General features: G+C 38.5%; 2 protein-coding genes across 5 annotated transcripts in view; one reads left to right on the top strand and one right to left on the bottom strand.

Annotated features, from left to right (window-relative positions):
- ASB3 (ankyrin repeat and SOCS box containing 3) overlaps positions 1-20,920 on the bottom strand; it is a 116,476-nt gene that overhangs the window by 82,652 nt on the left and 12,904 nt on the right. The window contains exons 1-2 of one of the 4 annotated variants that reach the window (XM_086701115.1): positions 6,194-7,107; positions 4,906-5,026 (exon numbers count right to left, since the gene is read on the bottom strand). The exons of 2 other annotated variants lie outside the window; for them this stretch is intronic. The gene's annotated coding sequence lies outside the window, so the exon portion shown is untranslated. Of the gene's footprint in view, positions 1-4,905; positions 5,027-6,193; positions 7,108-20,920 lie in introns of those variants that run through there. One more of the 4 variants, XM_086701113.1, reaches the window with a different exon arrangement.
- Positions 9,348-17,299, top strand: CHAC2 (ChaC glutathione specific gamma-glutamylcyclotransferase 2). The gene is made up of 3 exons (XM_025932518.2): positions 9,348-9,620; positions 14,236-14,271; positions 16,299-17,299. The coding sequence occupies exons 1-3, from the start codon at positions 9,486-9,488 to the stop codon at positions 16,680-16,682; spliced, it is 555 nt and encodes a 184-aa protein (XP_025788303.1). The 5' UTR covers positions 9,348-9,485; the 3' UTR covers positions 16,683-17,299.

Here is a 20,920-nt window from a genome sequence, read left to right as displayed (position 1 = left end):
TGACAGGAGTACAGCAGTCATGGCAGGTTCAGAGCTCAATCCTGAGGTCCAAAATAATGAGAGGGTATTTGGGACGTCTGGGCTAGCAAAATTTTCTTATTTTTCTGGCATATGCAAAGCTTCTACAAATAACATACAAAAAGAAAAAAAAATTTTAAAGAAAAAAAAGAGTATTAGACCAACAAGCATTAATATTCCAAATGCAATGTCTCCTAGGGAGGAGGTCACACCATGTAAAGTAAAGATGCAACCGTAGTCATCCACAAGATCCCTAACCTGTCTGGTCATTTTCTTTTTTTTTTAATTTAACTATAGCTTTTCCTTCCTCTTCCATATTTATTTGAATCTTGTGATATTGTTGTTTAGAATAATTAAATATTTGAACTAATTTTTGGTTCTCAATTCTCAAATCTTCCTTTGGCCATCCAGTTTCCATAGGAACAACTCCATGAGGCATAATTAATTTTACCTCAAAGAAAGATTGATCTTCTATATCCAGATTAGTATAAATTTAGGAAATTATTTATCCCCCCTGGAGCTAGTAGCACTATAGTCCCTAGTCAGTCATATTATGCTAGTCAGTCATAATGTCTCTTTCTAGCAAGGGAGTAGGGCTCTATGGCATTATCAAAAAATGTGGGGAAAAAAAGTCTCCCCATATGCACCCCGGTGGCTGAAAGAAAAATTTAGTCATAAGTTTTCTTGAATTGTTACTCTGCGTTTGGATAGTTGGCTGGGAGTGGAAAGATCCAGTGTCAAGAAGGAAATCAACCAGATTTCCTTATATTTCTAGAGTTACCCAAGGCCCTGGGTTTCCAATAGACAGATGATTCAGGGGAGTCACCATGAAAAGCCCCAGGACCCATCCGTTCCTTTCAGGGACACTGGTTATCTGAGCTCTCGAATGTTGAGGTCCATGAGGGCATTCAGATTTTCCAGTGATTGTCTCCACACAAAGGGTATGGCTTACAGCGTTCTGACTTTGTCTCCTCTGAGGACATTCTCATTTCCAGTGCCCTGAACAGCCACATAAACAGCACTTGGTGCCAGGACCTTGGGAAGTCTGGTCTGACATAGTAAAGCCTTAGATTTTTTTTTTTTTTTTTTTACATCTCCTTTCCCGTTCCTTATTCTCTTAATCTTGACTGTAATGTACCTAATTGGCAGCTCATAAGAGCTCCTCCAGGGTTCCTTCCAGGCCAAGAGCCAATTTTTGCAGCTCCCTTGGAGTATCTGCTGCTCATGGAGTGACAAATTTGTCTTTTGAATCGTCTCAGCTTCAGGGGGTGTCAGGGGGAGACAGCCATATATTTAACCTTAACCTTTCCAGAAAGACCACCAGGCTCTTGTCCTGTGTCTGTAAAACAGGGGCTAATTTTGCATAATTTAAGGGTTTAACTCTAGACCTCCATACTTTCTCCAAAACACAAGCTTGGAAGTGGCAATGATACCATCCCCCAATGGGATTATCATAGTCCCAATTAGGATCTCGGGGTGTACAACTGCCTGAACCCAAGTAGGAAACTGGGAGTTGCCTACAGGACCTCCAGTCCCATGATAATTAAGAAGTTGCTTGTCCTCGTATCTCTCAGGTGGGGCCAGAACACCACACTTCTCTGTCTCATTAAGAGTCTGATTCAACAAAAGCATTTTATCTTTCCAGGTCAACTCAAAAACATACCTAATATTCTGAAAAACCTCTATACACTTATCTGGATCATCAGAAAAGTTACCTATTCTTTTATCTGTCTCAAATCTCAAAATGAAAAAACTACTTGTAATCTTATCATGGTAGTGCCTCCTTGTGTTTCTCTTTCCAGCACTCTAGCTTCTTGTAGGGGAAACACGCCTGTCACATTATGGGGAAGGCCTCAATACGGTGGGCAACAAGTACAAGTGAGCATATACTGAGCTAAGTGTAGCAAAATGGCTCCCATGTATCCCAGTAAAAGCCTTTCATATATCATAGTCATCCATTCCTCATATGCCTCTACAGGCATCCATTCCTCTAAATGTGGAGCCTTTGGAGGTTGGCAGCCATCTACCCAGACTTTGGATCAAAGGAGGAGCAATTTCAACCAAGTCTTGAGCAAAACAACTGAAAAGGGCGTGTTGTCCTTCCCTTTCTGTTAAAATCATAGTTCTTGTCATCTCTTTGGGCAAAGGAGAAAAAAACACCTTTCCTTTTTTTTTCTCTTAATCAGAAGCAGACCAACAATCTAAGAAAATGTTGTCTTTTTAACAGAGAGTAAAGCAGAATTTTAATCTTCTACCAGTGTACTTTTAAAATCCATTTATTTTAACCTTAGTCCATTGTGATCACACAATATTCCTTTCCAAAGATTTCCCTTCAAGAACCTTCTACAACTTTCCTTTGTATTTAGATTTTGTCCCAAGCCATTCCTCTCTAACCAGTCTCATTTAGGGCAAAATTATTTTCTTTTGCCTCCAACAAAAATTTGCTTGTTTTTTTTATTTTTTTATATATCTACTTTTACATATAAAGTTGCTTTCCTTATTTCCATCAATCTTAACTGAATTTAGCAGAACCTTAGTCTCCAGTGAAAACAAAGTAGTTATCAATTGTGAACTATTACATCAGAATTCTTTAGATGGCAATTTTATGAATCAACTAAGCACAAAGAATGCTTACCAACAGACCCAAATACCCTTAGTTTCTCTACAAAAAGAAGTTAAATGCAAACCTATGTTTAGTAATCAAGGCTTTAACATTTTATCTCATTAAATATCCAATGAATTTAATCCCATTTATTGTGCAAGCAAAAGTTTAAAGTTTCAGGCTATCAAAGACTTTGAAAGCTATCTTAACAATTACCCACCCAGGAAAACTTGAGATAAAATTAGCCATCATTTTAAGTCCTCTTTTTGCTAACAAATTTCAACAGAGATAACAAAAGCTTACTTGACCTTTAGTAAACCTAGGTAATAAAACTATAACATTAAGGCAGCCTTCCTTAAGGCTCTGCAGGTCAAGCTCTGCACGTTTCAAGTGTCCATCAGTGGACTACAAGCTATAAGATTTATTTAAGCTACATTTCTCTTGCCTTTGTTTTCCTAATCATTTCCCCCTTTCATCTCAATCATTTTCTCAATAGTTACAATAATCTTAACTGTTTTTGTCTCTCCTCATCCCTCTTTACAAATATCTTTTGTGCCTCCCTGAGCAGTTCTTCTGCTTCTCATTGCATCCATCCATCTTCTGTAACTTTTTGGCAATATCAGGCCAACTTCTAGTGATAAAATTAATCTTCAGGAGACTCTGCCCCACTAGTTTCTCTGGATCTAGGCCTGAATATTTCATTTGACCTCTAAGCCTCTGTAAGAAAACAGCTGGGGTTTCCTCTTTCTCTTTCAGTATCTCAAAAGCCTTGCCGACATTCTGACATCTTGGAGCTGATTCCCTGATTCCTTTGATTATTAGCTCTTAAATCCTGCATCTTAACCCTGTCCCCAGGATCATTATTGTCCTAATCAGGGTCTACTCTGGCAAACTTTTACTCAGCTGGCTGAACACCCTTGCCAGGAGAGTAAGTTTCATATTTAATGCTGATAACTCTAAATACATGTCTATCTCAAACCAACAAACCTAAATTAGTTTAAACGGTGAATATGTTTCAACTGCATCCACTTAAAAGTCAATCACTTGCTCCCCATTGTCAGTTTTTACCAGGGACACCAGTGGGGGAATCTGAAGTAGATGGTTCAAGTGGGTGTTCTTCATTCCTTGACAATGAGGGTGTGAGGAGGAGCCAATGATGCTGAAGTCACCAAGGAGTATATAGAATCAGTTATGCAGACCTCACCCTTAGGTGGGGCAGAATCAGGAGGAGGGGAAGGGGAAGGCAGAAGAGGACAGGTGCTAGCAGAAGGCAGAGAATGATTCTGGTTGTCAGCTTGGACAGAGGAGCAGGTACCATGTTTGTTTGGGGTTTTTTTCCCCACCAAAGTGGAAATATGGAGTCTATGTCAGGCCTGAGAAGACAGGGAATTTCCTCAAAACAAAAGGAAGGAGTTTCAGCAGCTGCTTGGGATTATTCCTTAAAGTCTCCCTCCTGAGGTAGACTAACCACAGACAATTGGCTCTGATTATCATAGTCATTAACCCAGGAAATGAATGAGGGAGAATGCCCCACATACATCTCCACCAGCAACCAGAGGAGGCCGGTTTAGACAATCATTAGTGTCCCCATAGACCTTTTTTTTTTTCCCTCATCTCCTAAGGAGTATTGAGACCAGTATTACAAAAGAAGATGAGTTTGTTTGTTTTTTCAACCTTGCAATATGAATTTCATTCCAATGGGTTAGAAGGCATTCCAAGGAGAGTCCTTGGGGACTGATGAAGATCCCATGTTTCCTCAGTCTCAGCATAATCCCTTTCCTCCAGTGTACTAGAACTTTTATCATTTGCATAATGGACTAGGGCCTGATGGACCCAGTCCTCTTCTGAGCCAAAAAACAGATGGCCCTTTAACTGGTCTTTAGTCCAAACAAAACAGCAGAATTTGATCATTTTATGTTTGTCCTTATTCTCTGTATCCTCTCTGTACTACAGTAGACTATCTGAGGGAATATGAAGAGACCCCACCTCTTTGTGGGTTTCTCTTCCCTTACCCCTAGGCCTAGAATTTTTGTTCCCCATCCTAGACCAGGCTAGTTCCTGCTCCTGAGTTTCCCTCGGGGCACCAAAGGCCCCTTTAATGGAGGTTTCCTGTGTATTCTCCAGAACCAACTTTGTCCGTCTCCACCTGTTTTCTTTGCGGGAGAACTGAACCACAGATCTAGACTCCACATTCCCTTCATATCTAGAATACGTCTCAGTCACACACACTCAGCCTCTCACAATTTCCCATCCCCCAGGCAATACTTATAGTCCAATTTTCCTACCTTGGTCTGTGCACAGAGTTACCAGGTTGCCGCGGTGCCTTTTACGCTTTCCCCAGGGTCACTTCTTCTGTCTCCAAATGCAAAAATCTTGAGCTCCATGGATTCTACAGGGACCAGGGGCCTGTCCGTGGAAAGGGCATGCAAACCGGGGTGGGAGATGTCTCCTCTCTCGCAGGAGGACCTAGACCCCACGGGTAGAGGTGAATCCTGGGCAAGCCCCCAAATGTGAGAAATATGCCTGCTGACCCAATCAAAGGAGGGACCCGGAGACTCGGGGGGCACAGTGAAGTGAGGCTTTGATCAATGTTCTTGCAAGAGCAATATGGACAGGCACACTTGGGGCAGTTACAGCAGTCAATTTATCTCCTAAGGTGAAGTCCCTCCCATCATTCCTCATGGGCTGAGTACTACAGAGGTTATAGCCTTACCTGGATGTCACCTATGCCCAAGTAAGGCAAAAAGTAATCTGACTATTGTACTATATGCTAACTAACTTGGATGTAAGTTAAAAAAAATAAATTAAAAAACAAAAAAAAAAAATGTGGTAAATACATACAATGGAATATCATTCAGCCACAAAAAAGGAAGGTATCTTGCCACTTGTGACAACATGGATAGACCTTGAGCACATTATGAAATAATGTCAGATAAGTCAGAAAGAGAAAGGCAAGTACTATATGATACCAGTTTTATGTGGAATCTAAAAAAGCCAAATTTGGAAAAAACAGAATAAAATAGTGGTTTCCAGGGAGGGCGTGGGTAATAAAATTGATGTTGTCTAAGGGTACAAACTTGCAATGAATAAATTAGCCATAGAGATCTAATGAACAGTATAATGAATCCAGACAATATGGTATTATAATTGTATAATGTGATAAATACTGCTATAACAAGAATCATATTAAAATATAGAAATGTATCAAACTAATACATTGTACACCTTAAATTCACACCATGGTATATGTTAAATTGTTAAATAAATAAATAAATAAATAAATAAATAAAGCCTTTTAAAAAAAAAAGTAATCTGATTGGAACAAATGTACATTTCTTTAGGTGAGGCACAGAGACTTCAGTTCTTTGGCTTGTACTCTTTGCAAAGCCTGTAAAAATAAGCCCCAGAAATGTAAATGGGAAGAACCAGGAAGTGAAGGGTCTAAGGGTTTGGGACTCCTTGAGGGGGGGTGGGGGGAGAAATCATACATAATTCCAGTAAGTTGTGAACCTATTGTTAACTAAACAGCACAACTTTTATTTGACATTTCTGAAAATGAATCATCTCACTTACTTCTCACACAGAGGTAGCTGAAGGCCAAACTATGGAGAACTTTGAATGCCAGGCTACATTTTGTTGAACCATGCTGATGAGGTTTAGTGGTGATGGTGGGGGTTCAGAGCGGACGGCCAAGAAAAAATTCTTGAAGACAACTTCAGTGCAAAAAGGTGATTTTACTAAAACACAGGGACAGAGCTGTGGGCAGAAAGAGCTGCACTGGGGTTGTGAAGAGTGACTGGTTATATACCTGGGAGTTGTGTGTGGGAAGTAAAGTCAAGGGGAAGTTTCCAATGGGATTTTCATATTCTAAAGACTCACAAAATCCATGGAGGCCTAGCTATTGTCAAACTAAGATTGCTTTTCCCTCTAACAAAGCATTAACATTATGATAGTAGGGAGTTCCTGGACTTCAGGCTATTGATAAAATTGCCCCCTTTTTGTAATTGTACCAAGGTATTTGTAAACTGATGGAGACCCAAGTCCTGTATGACTGTGATCTCTATCAGTTAACCATTTGTTTTTTTCCTTTGTTTTTGGGCAGCCAAGAGTGCCTGAGGGATATCACATATTTGGGGGCAGGGGGGTAGTGCTAGCTTGTGCTTGGCCCTTAGCTTGCCTTATGCTCCCTCATCAATGCTAACTTCCAGCTAAGGCCATTATATCCAAATTTCACAAAAAAAGAACAGACTACACAATTTATGGCAATTTATAAGCATATTCATCTGATACAAGAAAAAATTCTTTCTATGTAGGAAAAACACAAGCACATGCATAAGAATATTCCTCCAAAGACATTAAAAAATAGCATTCAAGTGAAAACAAGTATGAATCCCTTTCCGAATCTTACTGGCCTTCCTCATAATTACAAATGTTGTTAATGGATCTAGATTAACAGGAAATAACCTGAAAAAATATCAGAACTGGGTAGTATCTTTGAGCTTCTAAAGGGAAGAAGTAAAAAGAAATGTACTATCACCATTCCCCTCAAACCTTAATACCAACTAGTTCACATGCATCAACTGTATGTAAAATCTCCTTTTACAGAAATTTTCCTATGCTCTTGACTAAATAAAAGCATAAAGTCAAACAACCAAAAACCTCAACTGGATCCTGGATGGTGAAAAAAATATCAAAGTATCAGCTACAGGGGTGTCTGGGTGGCTCACTCGGTTGAGAGTCTGACTCCTGATTTCAGCTCAGGTCTAGATCCCAGGGTTGCAGGATTGAGCCCCTCGTCGGGGCTCTGTGCTGAGTGTGGAGCCAGTTTGGGATTCTCTTTCTCTCTCTCTCTCTCTCTCTCTCTTCCTCCGCCCACCCCTCTCCCTAGCTCATGTTCTCTTTCTCTCTCTTTCTAAAGAATTAAAAAAAAAAATTAGTATCAGCTACAGAAAGCAATTATGAGACAAGGAAATCTGAGTATGTAATAGATATTTGATTATGTAATTCTGCTAATTTCCTTAGAAATGGCATTATGGTTATTAGGAGAAAGTCCTTATTCTTTAAGTACATAGCAATGAAAAGTAACAAATGCAACTTACTTTAAATGTTTTAGATTAAAAAGCATATATAGAGAAAAAAGAAATAAAGTAATTGTGGCAAAATGTCAATTTTTGGATCCACATGGCAAGTATATGAATGGTCAGATACTTTTTTTCAAAATTTTCTGCATCCCAAGCGATGTGACACTTAATCTTGGAGAATATATAAAAAGACCTGGTTATTCTTTAATGTTTTTTTTATATAAAAAATTTTTTAATGTTTCTTTTTTGCGAGAGAGAGAGAGAGAGAGAGAGAGACAGACAGACTGTGAGAAGGGGAGGGAGGGGCAGAGAGAAAGGGAGACACAGAATCCAAAGCAGCCTCCAGACTGAGCAGTCAGCACAGAGCCAAAGGCGGGGCTGGAACTCACCAACCTGGAGATCAAGACCAGAGCTGAAATCAAAAGCTTAACCTACTGAGCCACCCAGGTACCCTAAGGCCTGGTTATTCTTAAAATGTTTTTCTTTGTAGCAGTTTCTTGCTGGTTTCTTAACACTTCAAATAATACTCTGAACCTGGGTGTCTTAGTATTCTTTTATATAGCTAAGGACGATGAAATAGAAATCCTCAAGAAAGGGGTGACTGGGTGGTTCAGCTGGTGAACTATCTGACTTCAGCTAAGGTCATGATAGCGCAGTTTGTGGGTTCTAGCCCGGCTTCCAGCTCTGTGCTGACAGCATGGAGCCTGCTTCTGATTATGTGTCTCCCTCTCTCTCTCTCTGCGGCTCCCCCACACGCTCGCTCTTCTCTCTCAAAAAATAAACATTAAAAAAAAAATCTCAAGAAACAAGGATTTGCTAAGGCTTCTATTTTCACATACAGAAACACAGCATGATAGTCTGAGTGCGCCTCCTAAACAATATTTTGGAGTAGTGGCGCTAGGCTGCAGACCTTAACATTTTTTTAGGATCTTCACCTGTTGGAAAAACTCACGAAAGCTATAAAGCTTCTCCCCAGAATGCACAGAACCCAAATTCTGTACACAATTTCAGGTTCCACATATCGCTTCTACAGCCTGTACATAAGGCAAAAACCTTCGCCTATTCTTTTCTGAGCTGCTGATAATGCTAAAGATAAATAAGGTCGTTTAGCGCGTAAAATTGATATGAGCTGAAGCACTAGTAGCTCTTCCGCAGGCGTAAAACTTCTCTCGTAAACTTCCCGCTTTTATGAGAAAGGTGAGTTTCTTAGGTGTAAAGTCAAATACGGCATTCACAACTTGCGCTCCTCTGGCTGCTGTTAAATGGACAAAAACCCAATTCCAAAGCAGAACAAAATGTCTTCCTACGTGACACAACCGCGGTTCCTGTATGTCTCTTCCCCGTTATCTACACCACACCGGCCGCGACACCAGGCGCGACTCTGCCCTTCCGTTTCTCCTTGAAAGCGTTCGAAAACAGCACACAGTTACAACCTCTGAGCCACAAAGCCTATAAAGGGATTGTGGGTATTGTAGTCCAGTGCACATGCGCAACAGGAGGTTAGGGTGACTTACAGAGGCTGAAAAAGAACCCACTGCTTAGCGAACCGAAGGTCAATCGTTCTTGATACCCCAAGCAAGGAAACAGAATAACGTTGACCGACGAAGTCGGAATACATCCCTCGAACTACACGTCCCAGTGTGCTTTGCGCAGCGCGGCCATTGCGCCTGCGCCCTCGCAGCCGGTTACTAGCGTCTGCGAGGCTGCAGTTCCCGCTGGTGCCGGCACCGCAGAGACCAGAGCTGAGGGTCGACCGCCGTCACAGCGGAAGAGCAAGGGAAAGGATGTGGGTTTTTGGTTACGGGTCCCTGATCTGGAAAGTGGACTTCCCCTATCAGGACAAGTTGGTTGGATACATCACAGGCTACAACAGGCGCTTCTGGCAGGGGAGCACCGACCACCGCGGGGTCCCGGGCAAGGTGAGGCGCCAGTCAGCCCCCCACCCTTAACTGCCTTCGGAGCGCCGCTTCCCACCCAACTCGCGGTCCAACTCTGCTGGACCTCCACCCCAACATTTACGATGACCGAGCAAGAAAGTTAGGAATATTGCTGTTACATCTGTGCACCTTTCTCTCCACCTGCCCTCTACTTCTCTCCCAAACCAAGGGCACTACTTCCGAAGCCTCTTGAGACGCTGATGGTTAGTTTCTTGGGAAAGCAAGAAACAGGGGCAAAGGCACACAAGCTCGCCCGAGGCTGATGGGCTGGCAGGAAGCCCCATCTGTGAGCGACCTCTGCCATTCAAAAAAAAAAAAAAAAAAAAAAAACGGCGGGAAAATCAATCTCCGTTTCACCACGGACTTGAATACTAAAATCAACCTGCACATTCAGCTTTAGCTTTTTAGCAATTAAATTTGTTGGCATTTCTGCATTCTGGCAGACTTTCATTGGTTTAAGTTTAAACAAGCATATTATTTCCAAAGGTTTTATTTTATGACATCTAAGGTCACAAAGGAACTAGTTTCCAAAATTATCTCCGGTTGTTAAGGAGCTTACCGTGATCACTTACTTTGGTTGTCAGGTATCGGCGAAGTTAAATATTTGAGTTCTCGGTTTGTTACTTGAGTAACACAGTGCCCATTACTGTGTCCAGCATTATTTTAATCTTTATTTCTCCACGTTTCTCCTCTAAATTATAAATGTGAAATATAAGTTCCTTGATCTATTTTTCAGTCATTAGAAGACTTTCATCCCAATATATGTATACTAGAAAACTAGTAGCAGCTCAGCCTTGTATTGGCTGCAAAACAACCAATCCACAAGGAAAACAAGATTGTGGGTAACAATTTGGATAACTTAAATACTGTACTTGGTTTACTTAACCTAACTTTTGGAAGTGCACAAAATTTTTTATTGTTTGTATGTTCTCTAAAGTACTCAGAGCTACACAATATGGTAGGCAAATGACTGGAAAACGGTAGTGACTTAGGGCAAATGCACATTTGTAAGCCAACAGGAGCTTCATGTCCAAAATTTCTTCTAGACTATTATAAAAGAGGGGTGCCTGGCTGGCTCAGTCGGTAGAGCATGCAACTGGATCTCAGGGTTTTAAGTTCAAGCCCCACACTGGGTGTAGAGATTACTTAAAAATAAAATCTTAAAAAATATATATATTATAAAACAATGTTTAAGACTTTAAAGAGTTAAATAAAACTTCTAAGTGAAGTAAAATGCCTTTTGAGTTGTCAGATACGAACACTTAAAATTTCTATTCTGAAGAAAGAAAGGCTCCAATTTTAATGACGAAGTATTAAATGCTTACAAATGTTTTGATAGCATATTTTACTATTCTAGTTTCAATCAAAACATATATGTTTGTTATATAGCATATTGAGATATGTACACTGTTGGAACAGAACAATAAGAAGTTGTCAAGTCAATACAACAGCTCATGATTCTTTAAAAAAGAAAGGAGCTATAAAAGCCAGTATCTTTTTACTTAAATTTACTAAAATATAGGGCAGGTAAGTTGGGGTACAAGGGGACTGCAATGGCTAATAGTTTTACACTTACTTTTTGTTAAAGAATACATCATAGAAAATTAAAGGAAACTCTATTTTTTTAAGTATACTATTTTGTTAAAACTGGAAAGAATATTATTTTAATATTTTTTATTACAATGGATCACCAGCCTTATATAAATACAAAAGGCTACAAAGATATCCAGCAAATTAGAAGAATGATGTGGATGTTTTATAGGACTATGTTTTTTATAGCAACATATGCTCCTAGTAAGTTAGTCATCATTACATATGAAATGTGATATTATTAAACAAATGTTAGGCTCATTTCCACATACTGCGATGTGACATTTGTGGGAAAAATACCAAACCTACTTCAATTATGGTTTCTTTTTAGCTTCATTAAACTTTAATTTCTTCCTAAGTTTTATTAAGCATCTCATTTATATATAAAAAAACTGGCACTGTCTCACCCAAATTAAGGATTTATTTAAATGTGAAAAAGTTTTCACAGCAGAGAGAATATATTTCAATTTCAAAAAGAAACATTTTAACACGAGATAATCATGAACATTTACTAAATCTCTAACTCTTCTAGACCTAGATCAGAAAAATTACTCATTACTCAATGAAAGCATCTATAATGACTCATTTCACAATATCCTCCAACCCATTCAGCTTGAAAGACCCCTGCTTTAGTTTCAGTCCCCCCAAAAGCCTTTCATGTGACTTACAAATATACATTGTTTCTCAATAATATATATGTATTTTAGAGACTAAGAACATAAATTTTAGAAAATGTTTCCAAGTAAATTTTCAGTAGTGCCAAAAGTCCATATCTGTTCCATAAGCTGTCACAGGGAGTCCTTTATATCCCCTTAAAATGAGTCCCTATGTACTCTTGTTTTCTGTTTCAGCTGCCACCACCTAAGTCCAGGACTTTTCTACCACTCCTTCCCCTTTCAACAATTACTACTGAGCACTTAGGAGACAGCTATGCAAACAATACCTGACAAGTGCCACAGGGAAGTGAATAAAAGGGAAAATCACAGTTTAGGAGAAAAATGTGCTGCAAAGTCACCTGAGGAGTCAGCCAAGCCTTTATGGATGTAGTGCAGGAGGATATCCCAGAGACAGAAAAGCAAGGAAGGGCATTCTATACTGAGCACTGGTATATCCAAAGATACGAATGTTTGTTAAAGTTACAAATAAATCAGTACAGATTGAGGGAAAAAGTGGTAAGAAATAAGGGTTGTAGTTAAATCATGCTGAGAACTTTTAGTTTTATCCTGTAGAATTTTTAAACCCTGAAAAAATTCAAAGCACAGGAGTGAGTGACCCAATTTTTGCACTAGAAAGTCATTCTTCTGCCAAGTAGAGAATAGACTAGAGGTAAACAAAACTAGAGGCAGGCAACAAGGTCCCTAAGGAAGCAAATGAAGGATACAGAGGAACAACATACAGAAAAAGATTCAATAGACAGTTACCAGTAATTGGTGACTGCTGGATACAAGGGGAGACAAGGAAAGGTGGAGTGCAGAACTTGTCACCAGGACCACGAACATTTCTTACTCAGGGTCTACCTTCTTCCCACTCTAACCATACTATACACTTTACCACTCATCTTCCCCAAACACCTTTTATCATGCCAGTCAGCTACTAGTCAAGTGCTGCAGTAGCTCCTAATTTCCTATTTCTCCCAAATTTCAGTGGCTTCTTATTTTCCATTGTCCCCTAATTTCACCTCCACTCTGGCTCTTCAAATCTGACTATCCTATTTCTCCAATTTTCTTTCTGAATCATCTCTCCAGGTGGGGCCCTCTGCTAGTCAAACATTTAGCCTGGTGTAGTCTTGCCTCTAGGCCTGCACTTGTAAATCATGCCCTTTTGCCAGAATTTTGTTTTCCTTTCTGACCACCCAAGACTCAAAATTCTTAATTGCCTTCATACCATACATCTTAGCCCTTAAGTGTTCTCTACCTGTTTCATGTGTTAAGTTTGTGTTCCAGAATTATAATATAAACTCTTGAAAGCAAGAATTAAGGTTTTATCTTCTCTACAACACACACTAAGTAGTCAATAAATAGCTCCTAATTCATCTTGAAATTGAAAGTAATATGGAAGTGCCTACATAACCCACACCAAGATATGTGTCCTCATTATAGCATTATCTTAAATAGAAAAAAGGTGAAATTGAAATGCCCAACACAGGAATGTTTAAATTATAGCTCATTGATGATACGATATTATGCAACTATTAAAACGTATGATAAGACTAACAGGAAAATGTAATTAAATTAAATAAGAAACATAATCCCAAATCCCATGTTTTCCGTGATTACAAATTGTCTATACAAATGGACAAAGACCAGAAGGAAATAGCAATGAAGATGACACAAATACCTGAATTATTTATGCTCCCTGTGTGTCAGACAATGGGCAAATAAATATGTTAAAATGTGGCTTAGAATTCAGCATTCTCACCAATGATGCTAACATGTCAGTAGATACATAGCCTTTGGCACCAGGTAGGAAGTGTACTTTAAAAAAAAAAAAAAAAAGGCAAATTCTCAAACAGCTCTAAATCTACAGGATCATTAACTCTGGGACTGTACACAAGCAGTGTGTTTATCAACCCTCCATGTAATTGTGATCTACACTAAAGTTTGAGGGCCACTTCCCTATTATAGGAAAGCACTCTGGAAGAGCATGTTTTGTTCCCTAATAAAACTATAGCGATCTGATCAGAACTTTTATAATTGCTTCTTCGTCTTTCATTTTACATGAGCCTTAGTCACAGGTATTTTTTTTAATATATCCATTTTTTTAAGTGAATATAATATAGCTAATATACATAAATTGAAGGGAATCTTTTAGAAAAGTCAAGATACTTTGGATAATGTATATTCTTAATTCACTTGAAAATTTATCATAAAAATGAGTACTTTATGGAGGTGTTTAGTATGAACAATTAAAATATTCCATGTCAACAATAAATTGGTAATGCTCAGTTAGTTGATAAACTTTGATTCAGAAAAAAAAATTTTTTTTTTTTTTACTTTTTTTAAAACAGCCTGGAAGAGTTGTGACTCTTGTTGAAGATCCTGGGGTATGGTATTATTGTTCTTTTTTTGTGTAGTCTTTAATCATACAAAATGTTGAGATGTTTCTCAGTTTTAATAATCAATGGAATTTTATTAACAGTCATCACAGACAGCTTGAACAGTAGGTCTAGAATTCCTCTCTGTATTTATTGTGTTTCTTTTTAACTGTTGGGAAAAGCTGGAATGCAGAATGCCCGGTAGACAGCAAAATAAAACCAAATGGCATGTAGTCTTTTTTTTTTTTTTCTTGAGTTTATTGACTAAGAATTTGGCATTAATGGCGCTAGGCCTCAGACAGCCATACTGCCACTGAGGCACACTTGGCCATACTTGCCACATCAAGTGGAACCATTGAAACTCTCGTATTTGCTAGGAGTATACTATTCTCAGCAAAAATCCCTGTCAGGAGTTACCACTTTCTTTCTTGCCTAATTTTTTAGTAGCACAACAGGTTTTTAAACAGGTTTGGGGCACTAGAAAACGTATTTACCTGATAGTCCTCTGTTTCTTAAATATTTTCAATCATTTCATTGAGGTATAGATTCAGACGTTCATAGTGTGAAGGTAAAAATTTAACTTTGGAAATGACTCTGATATACAAAAGTCAAGCAGCTATCAACAGGAAATGAATAATGGTGAAATAATGAAATGCTTTCCTAATTTACATTAGGAAAAGCATCTATAAAAATGGCCTCAAACTGGTAACTGTAACTCTTAATTAAAGTCAATAAACAGCACTTTGTTTCTACAGAATGTTAAACTCACTCAAGAACCGGGCACCGGATGGCTCAGTTGGTTGAGCATCCAACTTCGGCTCAGGTTATGATCTCACCGTTCCCGAGTTCGAACCCCACAGTGGGCTAGCTGTCAGCCTGTCAGTGCAGAGCCCACCTCAGATCCTCTGTCCCCCTCTCTCTGACCCTTCCAAGCTTGCACTCTCTCAAAAATAAACATTAAAAAAAAATTCACTCAAGAAGATACTTTGCAACCTAGAGTTTAATAATTAAAGCTAGTAATTAAAGGTTGTGAAAAAACTAGATAATCTATAACTACAAACTATAAATAAATCCTGTTTATATCAGGTATTTTATTAACACTAAAAAACAAACCAAAAAACCTCTGCAGCCAGGTTTTTACTGACACTTTTTTCATGGGCTCTCAACAAAAGAGACTGCCATTTAGTATTCTGCATGGAATTATTTACAAAGGATATTTGAAAGCTCCTGCAGTGAAAAAATGAAGAAAATGAACTTGCTATGGCCTTCAGTAGTTGATTGCTTTCTTACAGACCTTTTAAAACAAAGAACCCTTTCTGTAAATAAGGAAACAGCCGGTAAAAAGATAAGTGACGCTCAGTTTTAGCTAAAGTAAGTTGGTGTATCAAAGCCCTCCCAGATAGCACCCAGCACTTACATCCCCAAAGGTAGGCTCCCAAGTGGCTACAACACTCCATAAAGCAGTTTGGAAACTACCGTCCTGTACCATCAGTGAAATGTTTAAGGATTTAAAACTTTAGAACTGTGTTTAATGACCAAATGAACACCTGATTTTTTTTCAGTCCCACTAGTTAAAAGATACGATTTTTAAAACTTAAACAATGTTAAATATCCTAGTGTGCAAGAAATTACTTATTCAGACTGAAGAATTTAAAATGCTGATTTCCTTTATTGTTTAGTTTGTACCTCCCAGTGCGCTTTAAAAAAAAAAAAAATTAATGTTTATTTTTGAGAGAGAGAGAGATAGACAGACAGTGTGTGAGCAGTGGAGGGGCAGAGAGGGAGACACAGAATCCAAAGCAGGCTCTGGGCGCTCAGCACGGAGCCCAATGTGGGGCCAAACCGTAAGGTCATGACCTGAGCCGAAGTTGGATGCTTAACCATGGAGCCACCCAAGCACCCCTCAGTGCACTTTAAGTGAATCAAAACTACACTGACTTCTAAGAACATACAGCTATTTTCTTAGAGCATAACATATCTTCACCTATTTTAGCCCTGTAAATTCTAAATAATACGTTCTTTTCATTTTTCAACAGGGTTGTGTATGGGGTGTTGCTTACAGACTGCCAGTAGGAAAGGAAGAAGAAGTAAAAGCATACCTTGACTTCAGAGAGAAAGGAGGCTACAGGACCACAACAGTCATTTTTTATCCAAAAGATCCCACAACAAAACCATTTAGTGTGTTGCTATATATTGGAACATGTGATAATCCTAATTATCTTGGTCCTGCACCTCTGGAAGACATTGCTGAACAAATTTTTAATGCAGCTGGTCCAAGTGGAAAAAATACAGAATATCTTTTTGAACTTGCAAATTCTATTAGGAACATTGTGCCAGAAGATGCAGATGAGCATCTTTTCTCTTTGGAAAAATTAGTAAAGGAACGTTTAGAAGGAAAACAGAACCTCAATTGCTTATAAAGACCTAATCATTGACTTTTTCAAACAAGCAGAGCTTTTAGTCTTCAGAGAATAGGTTCATGTACACTGGCAATATGATTTGGAAACATGTTTGTTTACTTGAAGATCTTATTTATTTTTAATGTTGTATTATTCAAGCTATGATCAAATGTGTGGTTTAATTGCACATATCCTAAAACACATAAATATTTAAAATACTGGGATAGAGTTAAAGAAAAATTCAAGTTTTAATAATATAATGGTTTCCTAGCTAAATAATATTGAACACTTGCTCATGAGAAGTGAGTTCTTTAGAAAAGTACAATGAAGGATGAAGTTCAGAGCTTGTTATTTTCAGAGTAAAAATAATTGTGTCATTTCATGTCACAATTCTATTTTCAAGTTGTAGAGAATTAAACCAAAAGATAATACCTTCAATATATTTCTGTACAGTAATTCTGTAACCATGGTTTAGAATATATAATCTTAAAATAATGTATAATTAGAAATATATGGTAATATAGACAAGATTTCAACCTTGATTGTGAATTTCCTTGTTCAGGTATTATATAAGACCCTTTCCAATTTAAATCAAAAAGACTGGCATTTTTAATATAAAAATTTCCTTAGAATTATAATGTACTATACTTCTTTTTTGAATAAATGCATTTTACTAGAATGAAAAAAACATTCCGCTAAAAAAAGCACAACTTACAATGTACCAATCACATCCACGAAATGACAAAATGTAGTCTGTCATTCACTCACTTTGTATTAATCTTACAGTGAAACTTGAAAAAAAGATAGATGGCCATTCTGATATTACAAATTAACACAACCATATATATAATGAAAGTTTAGTGCTTGAAATGACTTTTAGAATTATAGTTTTTTAGGGGCACCTGGGTGGCTCAGTAGGTTAAGCATCCAACTCTTGATCTTGGCTCAGGTCATGATCTCATGGTTCGTGAGATGGAGCCCTGTGTCCAGCTCTGTGCTGACAGCGCAGAGCCACCTTGGGATTCTGTCTCTCTCTCTGTCCCTCCTCTGCTCACTTGTGCGTTCTCTCTCTCTCAAAATACACATGAAAGAAAAAAGAACTGTAGTTTTTTAAAATGTATAAGATTAACTCATGTAGAATTGATCTTGATTCTAATGAAGATTATTTTTTCTTTTTTTTTTTTTTTAAAGATTTTATTTTTAAGTAATCTCTACACCCAACATGGGGCTTGAATTCACGACCCCAAGATAAAGAATCACACACTCTTCTGACTGAGCCAGCCAGGTGCCCCTAATCAAGATTCTTTCTTTCTTCTTTTTTTTTTTTTTTTTAGTGTTTATTTATTTTTGAGAGATAGCAAGCAGGGCAGGGGCAGAAAAGTTTCACATTAAATAAAGTTGTCCTACATAGCAGGGAAAGTAGCCCTTTCCATGTTTTTCTATTTAGTAACACCTAACTTAGTAATTTACTTAGCTCTATAACTATTGTAAATATTTTCCGAACATTTTCATTATTAGTTTTCTAGAAAGCATTTCACTTGTCCTGTAAAACAAGAAAAGGTACTTAATATTAATGATCATTAACATTAATGATCATCTCATAAGGATATGCTGGGCACTTTACATATGGAAGCATTTTCTGGGTAACTCCTCTGAGCTTGTTTCCATACTATCCTGCAGTTACTTATCTGTTAAGTAGAAATCCAGGTCTCTCTCTCACTCTAAAAGCACTAGATCTTTCTGTGATATATTTAAAAACCCACCTGAACTTCACCATCTTTACTATACAGCATCTTTTTTTCAGGAGGTAAACAAGATTAACTGTTTTTATATAATGAAATAGGTACCTTGTTACATAAAGATGTTAATTTTTTTTTAAGTCTGAATCTTTTTTAATTTGAGAGAGAGCACATGCAAGTGGGGGAGAGGGGCAAAGGGAGATAAAGAATGAATCTTAAGCAGGCTCCACACTCAGCGAGGAGTCCGACACAGGGCTCGATCCCATGACCCTGGGATCATGGAGCCGAAATCAAAAATCAGACATTCAACCGACTGAGCCACCCAGGCATCCCGTTAAAGTTCATTTTTATAGATGTATATAGATTCCCACAAATATAGTGAGCCTATCCAAGACTCACATAGGTGAATTCAATGTTAAAAAGCCTTTCATTTTACAAACAAACGTAAGTCCAAAAGAGTGTGTGACCTCCCCAAAGTGATTCTTCTACCATTTAATATATAATTGTTACAGAATATAAAGAGCAAGGGGTAACTTTGGGATGCCCATTTTTTGTCTTTCTAGGCTTTCAGTCACAAGTTAGAAAATATGTAACTATAAATATGATATGCCATCAGCATTTATAGGGAAGCCATATTCCAAAGAGCTCAGAAATAAGGGATGTTAATTTTCCTGGGATAGGGAGAAACATGACTAAAATGGAGAAGTTAAATGAATAGTACTGAGTTAGAAGCTAGGGTTTAAAGCCTCTAAGTTAGCAGGAATGAAAAGGTATCAAGTTACCTAAAGCCTAACTTAACTTTTGTTAGCAAAACTGTCTGTCTTTACAGTCCTTGGGTCTTACTTTCAAGACATTTTTTCTCATTCTTTGCTAATTACACACAAAACTCAAAGACTCTCTTTCCTCAGAGTACAAATATTAGGTTTCAAATTTTAGGAATTCAAGAAAAGTATGAGTGTAAACCCTACATTAAGAAACTTTTAGGGGCGCCTGGGTGGCTCAGTTGGTTGAGCATCTGACTTTGGCTCAGGTCATGATCTCACATTTCATGAGTTCGAGCCCCACGTCAGGCTCTATGCTGACAGCCCAGAGCCTGGAGCCTGCTTGGGATTCTGTGTCTCCCTCTGTCTCTGCTCCTCCCCTGCTTGCACTCTGTCTCTCTCTCTCTCTCAAAAATCAAAAACATTAAAAAAGAAAAAGAAGGGGCACCTGGGTAGCTCAGTTGGTTAAGCGTCCAACTTCAGCTCAGGTCATGATCTCACAGTTTGTGAGTTTGAGCCCCGCGTTGGGCTGTGTGCTGACAGCTCAGAGCCTGGAGCCTGTTCTGGATTCTGTCTCCCTTTCTCTCTGACCCGCTTCTGCTCACACTCTGTCTCTCTCAAAAAAATAAACATTAAAAAAAATTTTTTAAAGAAAAAGAAAAGAAAAAGGCCATACTAAATTCTAAAAAAAAAAAAAAAAAAAAAGAAAGAAAGAAAGAAAGAAAGAAAGAAAGAAACTCTTAATATAAATCTCTAATGGAGATTTTTTAAAGTAGGTCTTTCCACTCCTGTAGGCCACTATTATGTTTCCAAGAATCACTCTTCAATCTACCCAGAATGGTAAATCCCATCTAAATACCACCTCCACAGATAAAAAGTTATCATTTAGGGAAACAAAGGTTATGATGTCATCTCTGAATATTTGAAAGTACAAAAGACCAATTTTAGGGGCACCTTAGCAGTTCAGTCAGTTACGTGCCTGACTCTTGATCTAGGCTCAGGTCATGATCTCAGTCTTGGGAGTTCAAGCCCCATATCGGGCTCTGTGCTAACAGCTCAGACACTGAGTGGGATTCTTCCTCACTCTCTGCCTTTCCCCTGCTTGTACACGTATTCTAAATAAATAAGCAAACAAAACAAATAAATAAGCAAACAAACATTAAAACAAAAAAAGACTGGGGTGCCTGGGTGGCTCAGTTGGCTAAATGTCCAACTCTTGATTTTGGCTCAGGTAATCTCACAGTTTCAGGAGTTCAAGCCCCACATCAGGTTCTGCACGGGCAACTTAGCTTGAGATTCTGTCTCTGCCCCTACCCCACTCACGCTCTGTCTCTCTCAAAATAAATAAAACTTTTTAAAAAATAGGGGCGCCTGGGTGGCGCAGTCGGTTAAGCGTCCGACTTCAGCCAGGTCACGATCTCGCGGTCCGGGAGTTCGAGCCCCGCGTCGGGCTCTGGGCGATGGCTCAGAGCCTGGAGCCTGTTTCCGATTCTGTGTCTCCCTCTCTCTCTGCCCCTCCCCCGTTCATGCTCTGTCTCTCTCTGTCCCAAAAATAAATGTTGAAAAAAAAAAAAAAGAAAATATTATAAAAAAATAAAAAAAAAAATTAAAAAATAAAAGGGCACCTGGGCGGCTCAGTTGGTTAAGCGTCTGACTTCAGCTCAGGTCATGATCTCACAGTTTGTGAGTTCAAGCCCCACATCAGGCTCTGTGCTGACAGCTCAGAGCCTGGAGCCTGCTTCAGATTCTCTGTCTCTGC

This window comes from Puma concolor, chromosome A3 (genome assembly GCF_028749965.1).
Source record: "Puma concolor isolate L17-30 chromosome A3, mPumCon1.1.hap2, whole genome shotgun sequence".
NCBI lineage: Eukaryota > Metazoa > Chordata > Mammalia > Carnivora > Felidae > Puma > Puma concolor.
The sequence above is the reverse complement of the archived record's forward strand: the minus strand, read 5'-3'. Positions and strand labels throughout refer to the sequence as shown.

Excerpts from the sequence above, each read along its gene's own strand:
- CHAC2 (XM_025932518.2), top strand. The coding sequence starts at position 9,486 with ATGTGGGTTTTTGGTTACGGGTCCCTGATCTGGAAAGTGGACTTCCCC. Across the intron at positions 9,621-14,235 it reads ACCGCGGGGTCCCGGGCAAG|CCTGGAAGAGTTGTGACTCT; the intron begins GTGAGGCGCCAG and ends TTTTTAAAACAG. Across the intron at positions 14,272-16,298 it reads CTCTTGTTGAAGATCCTGGG|GGTTGTGTATGGGGTGTTGC; the intron begins GTATGGTATTAT and ends ATTTTTCAACAG.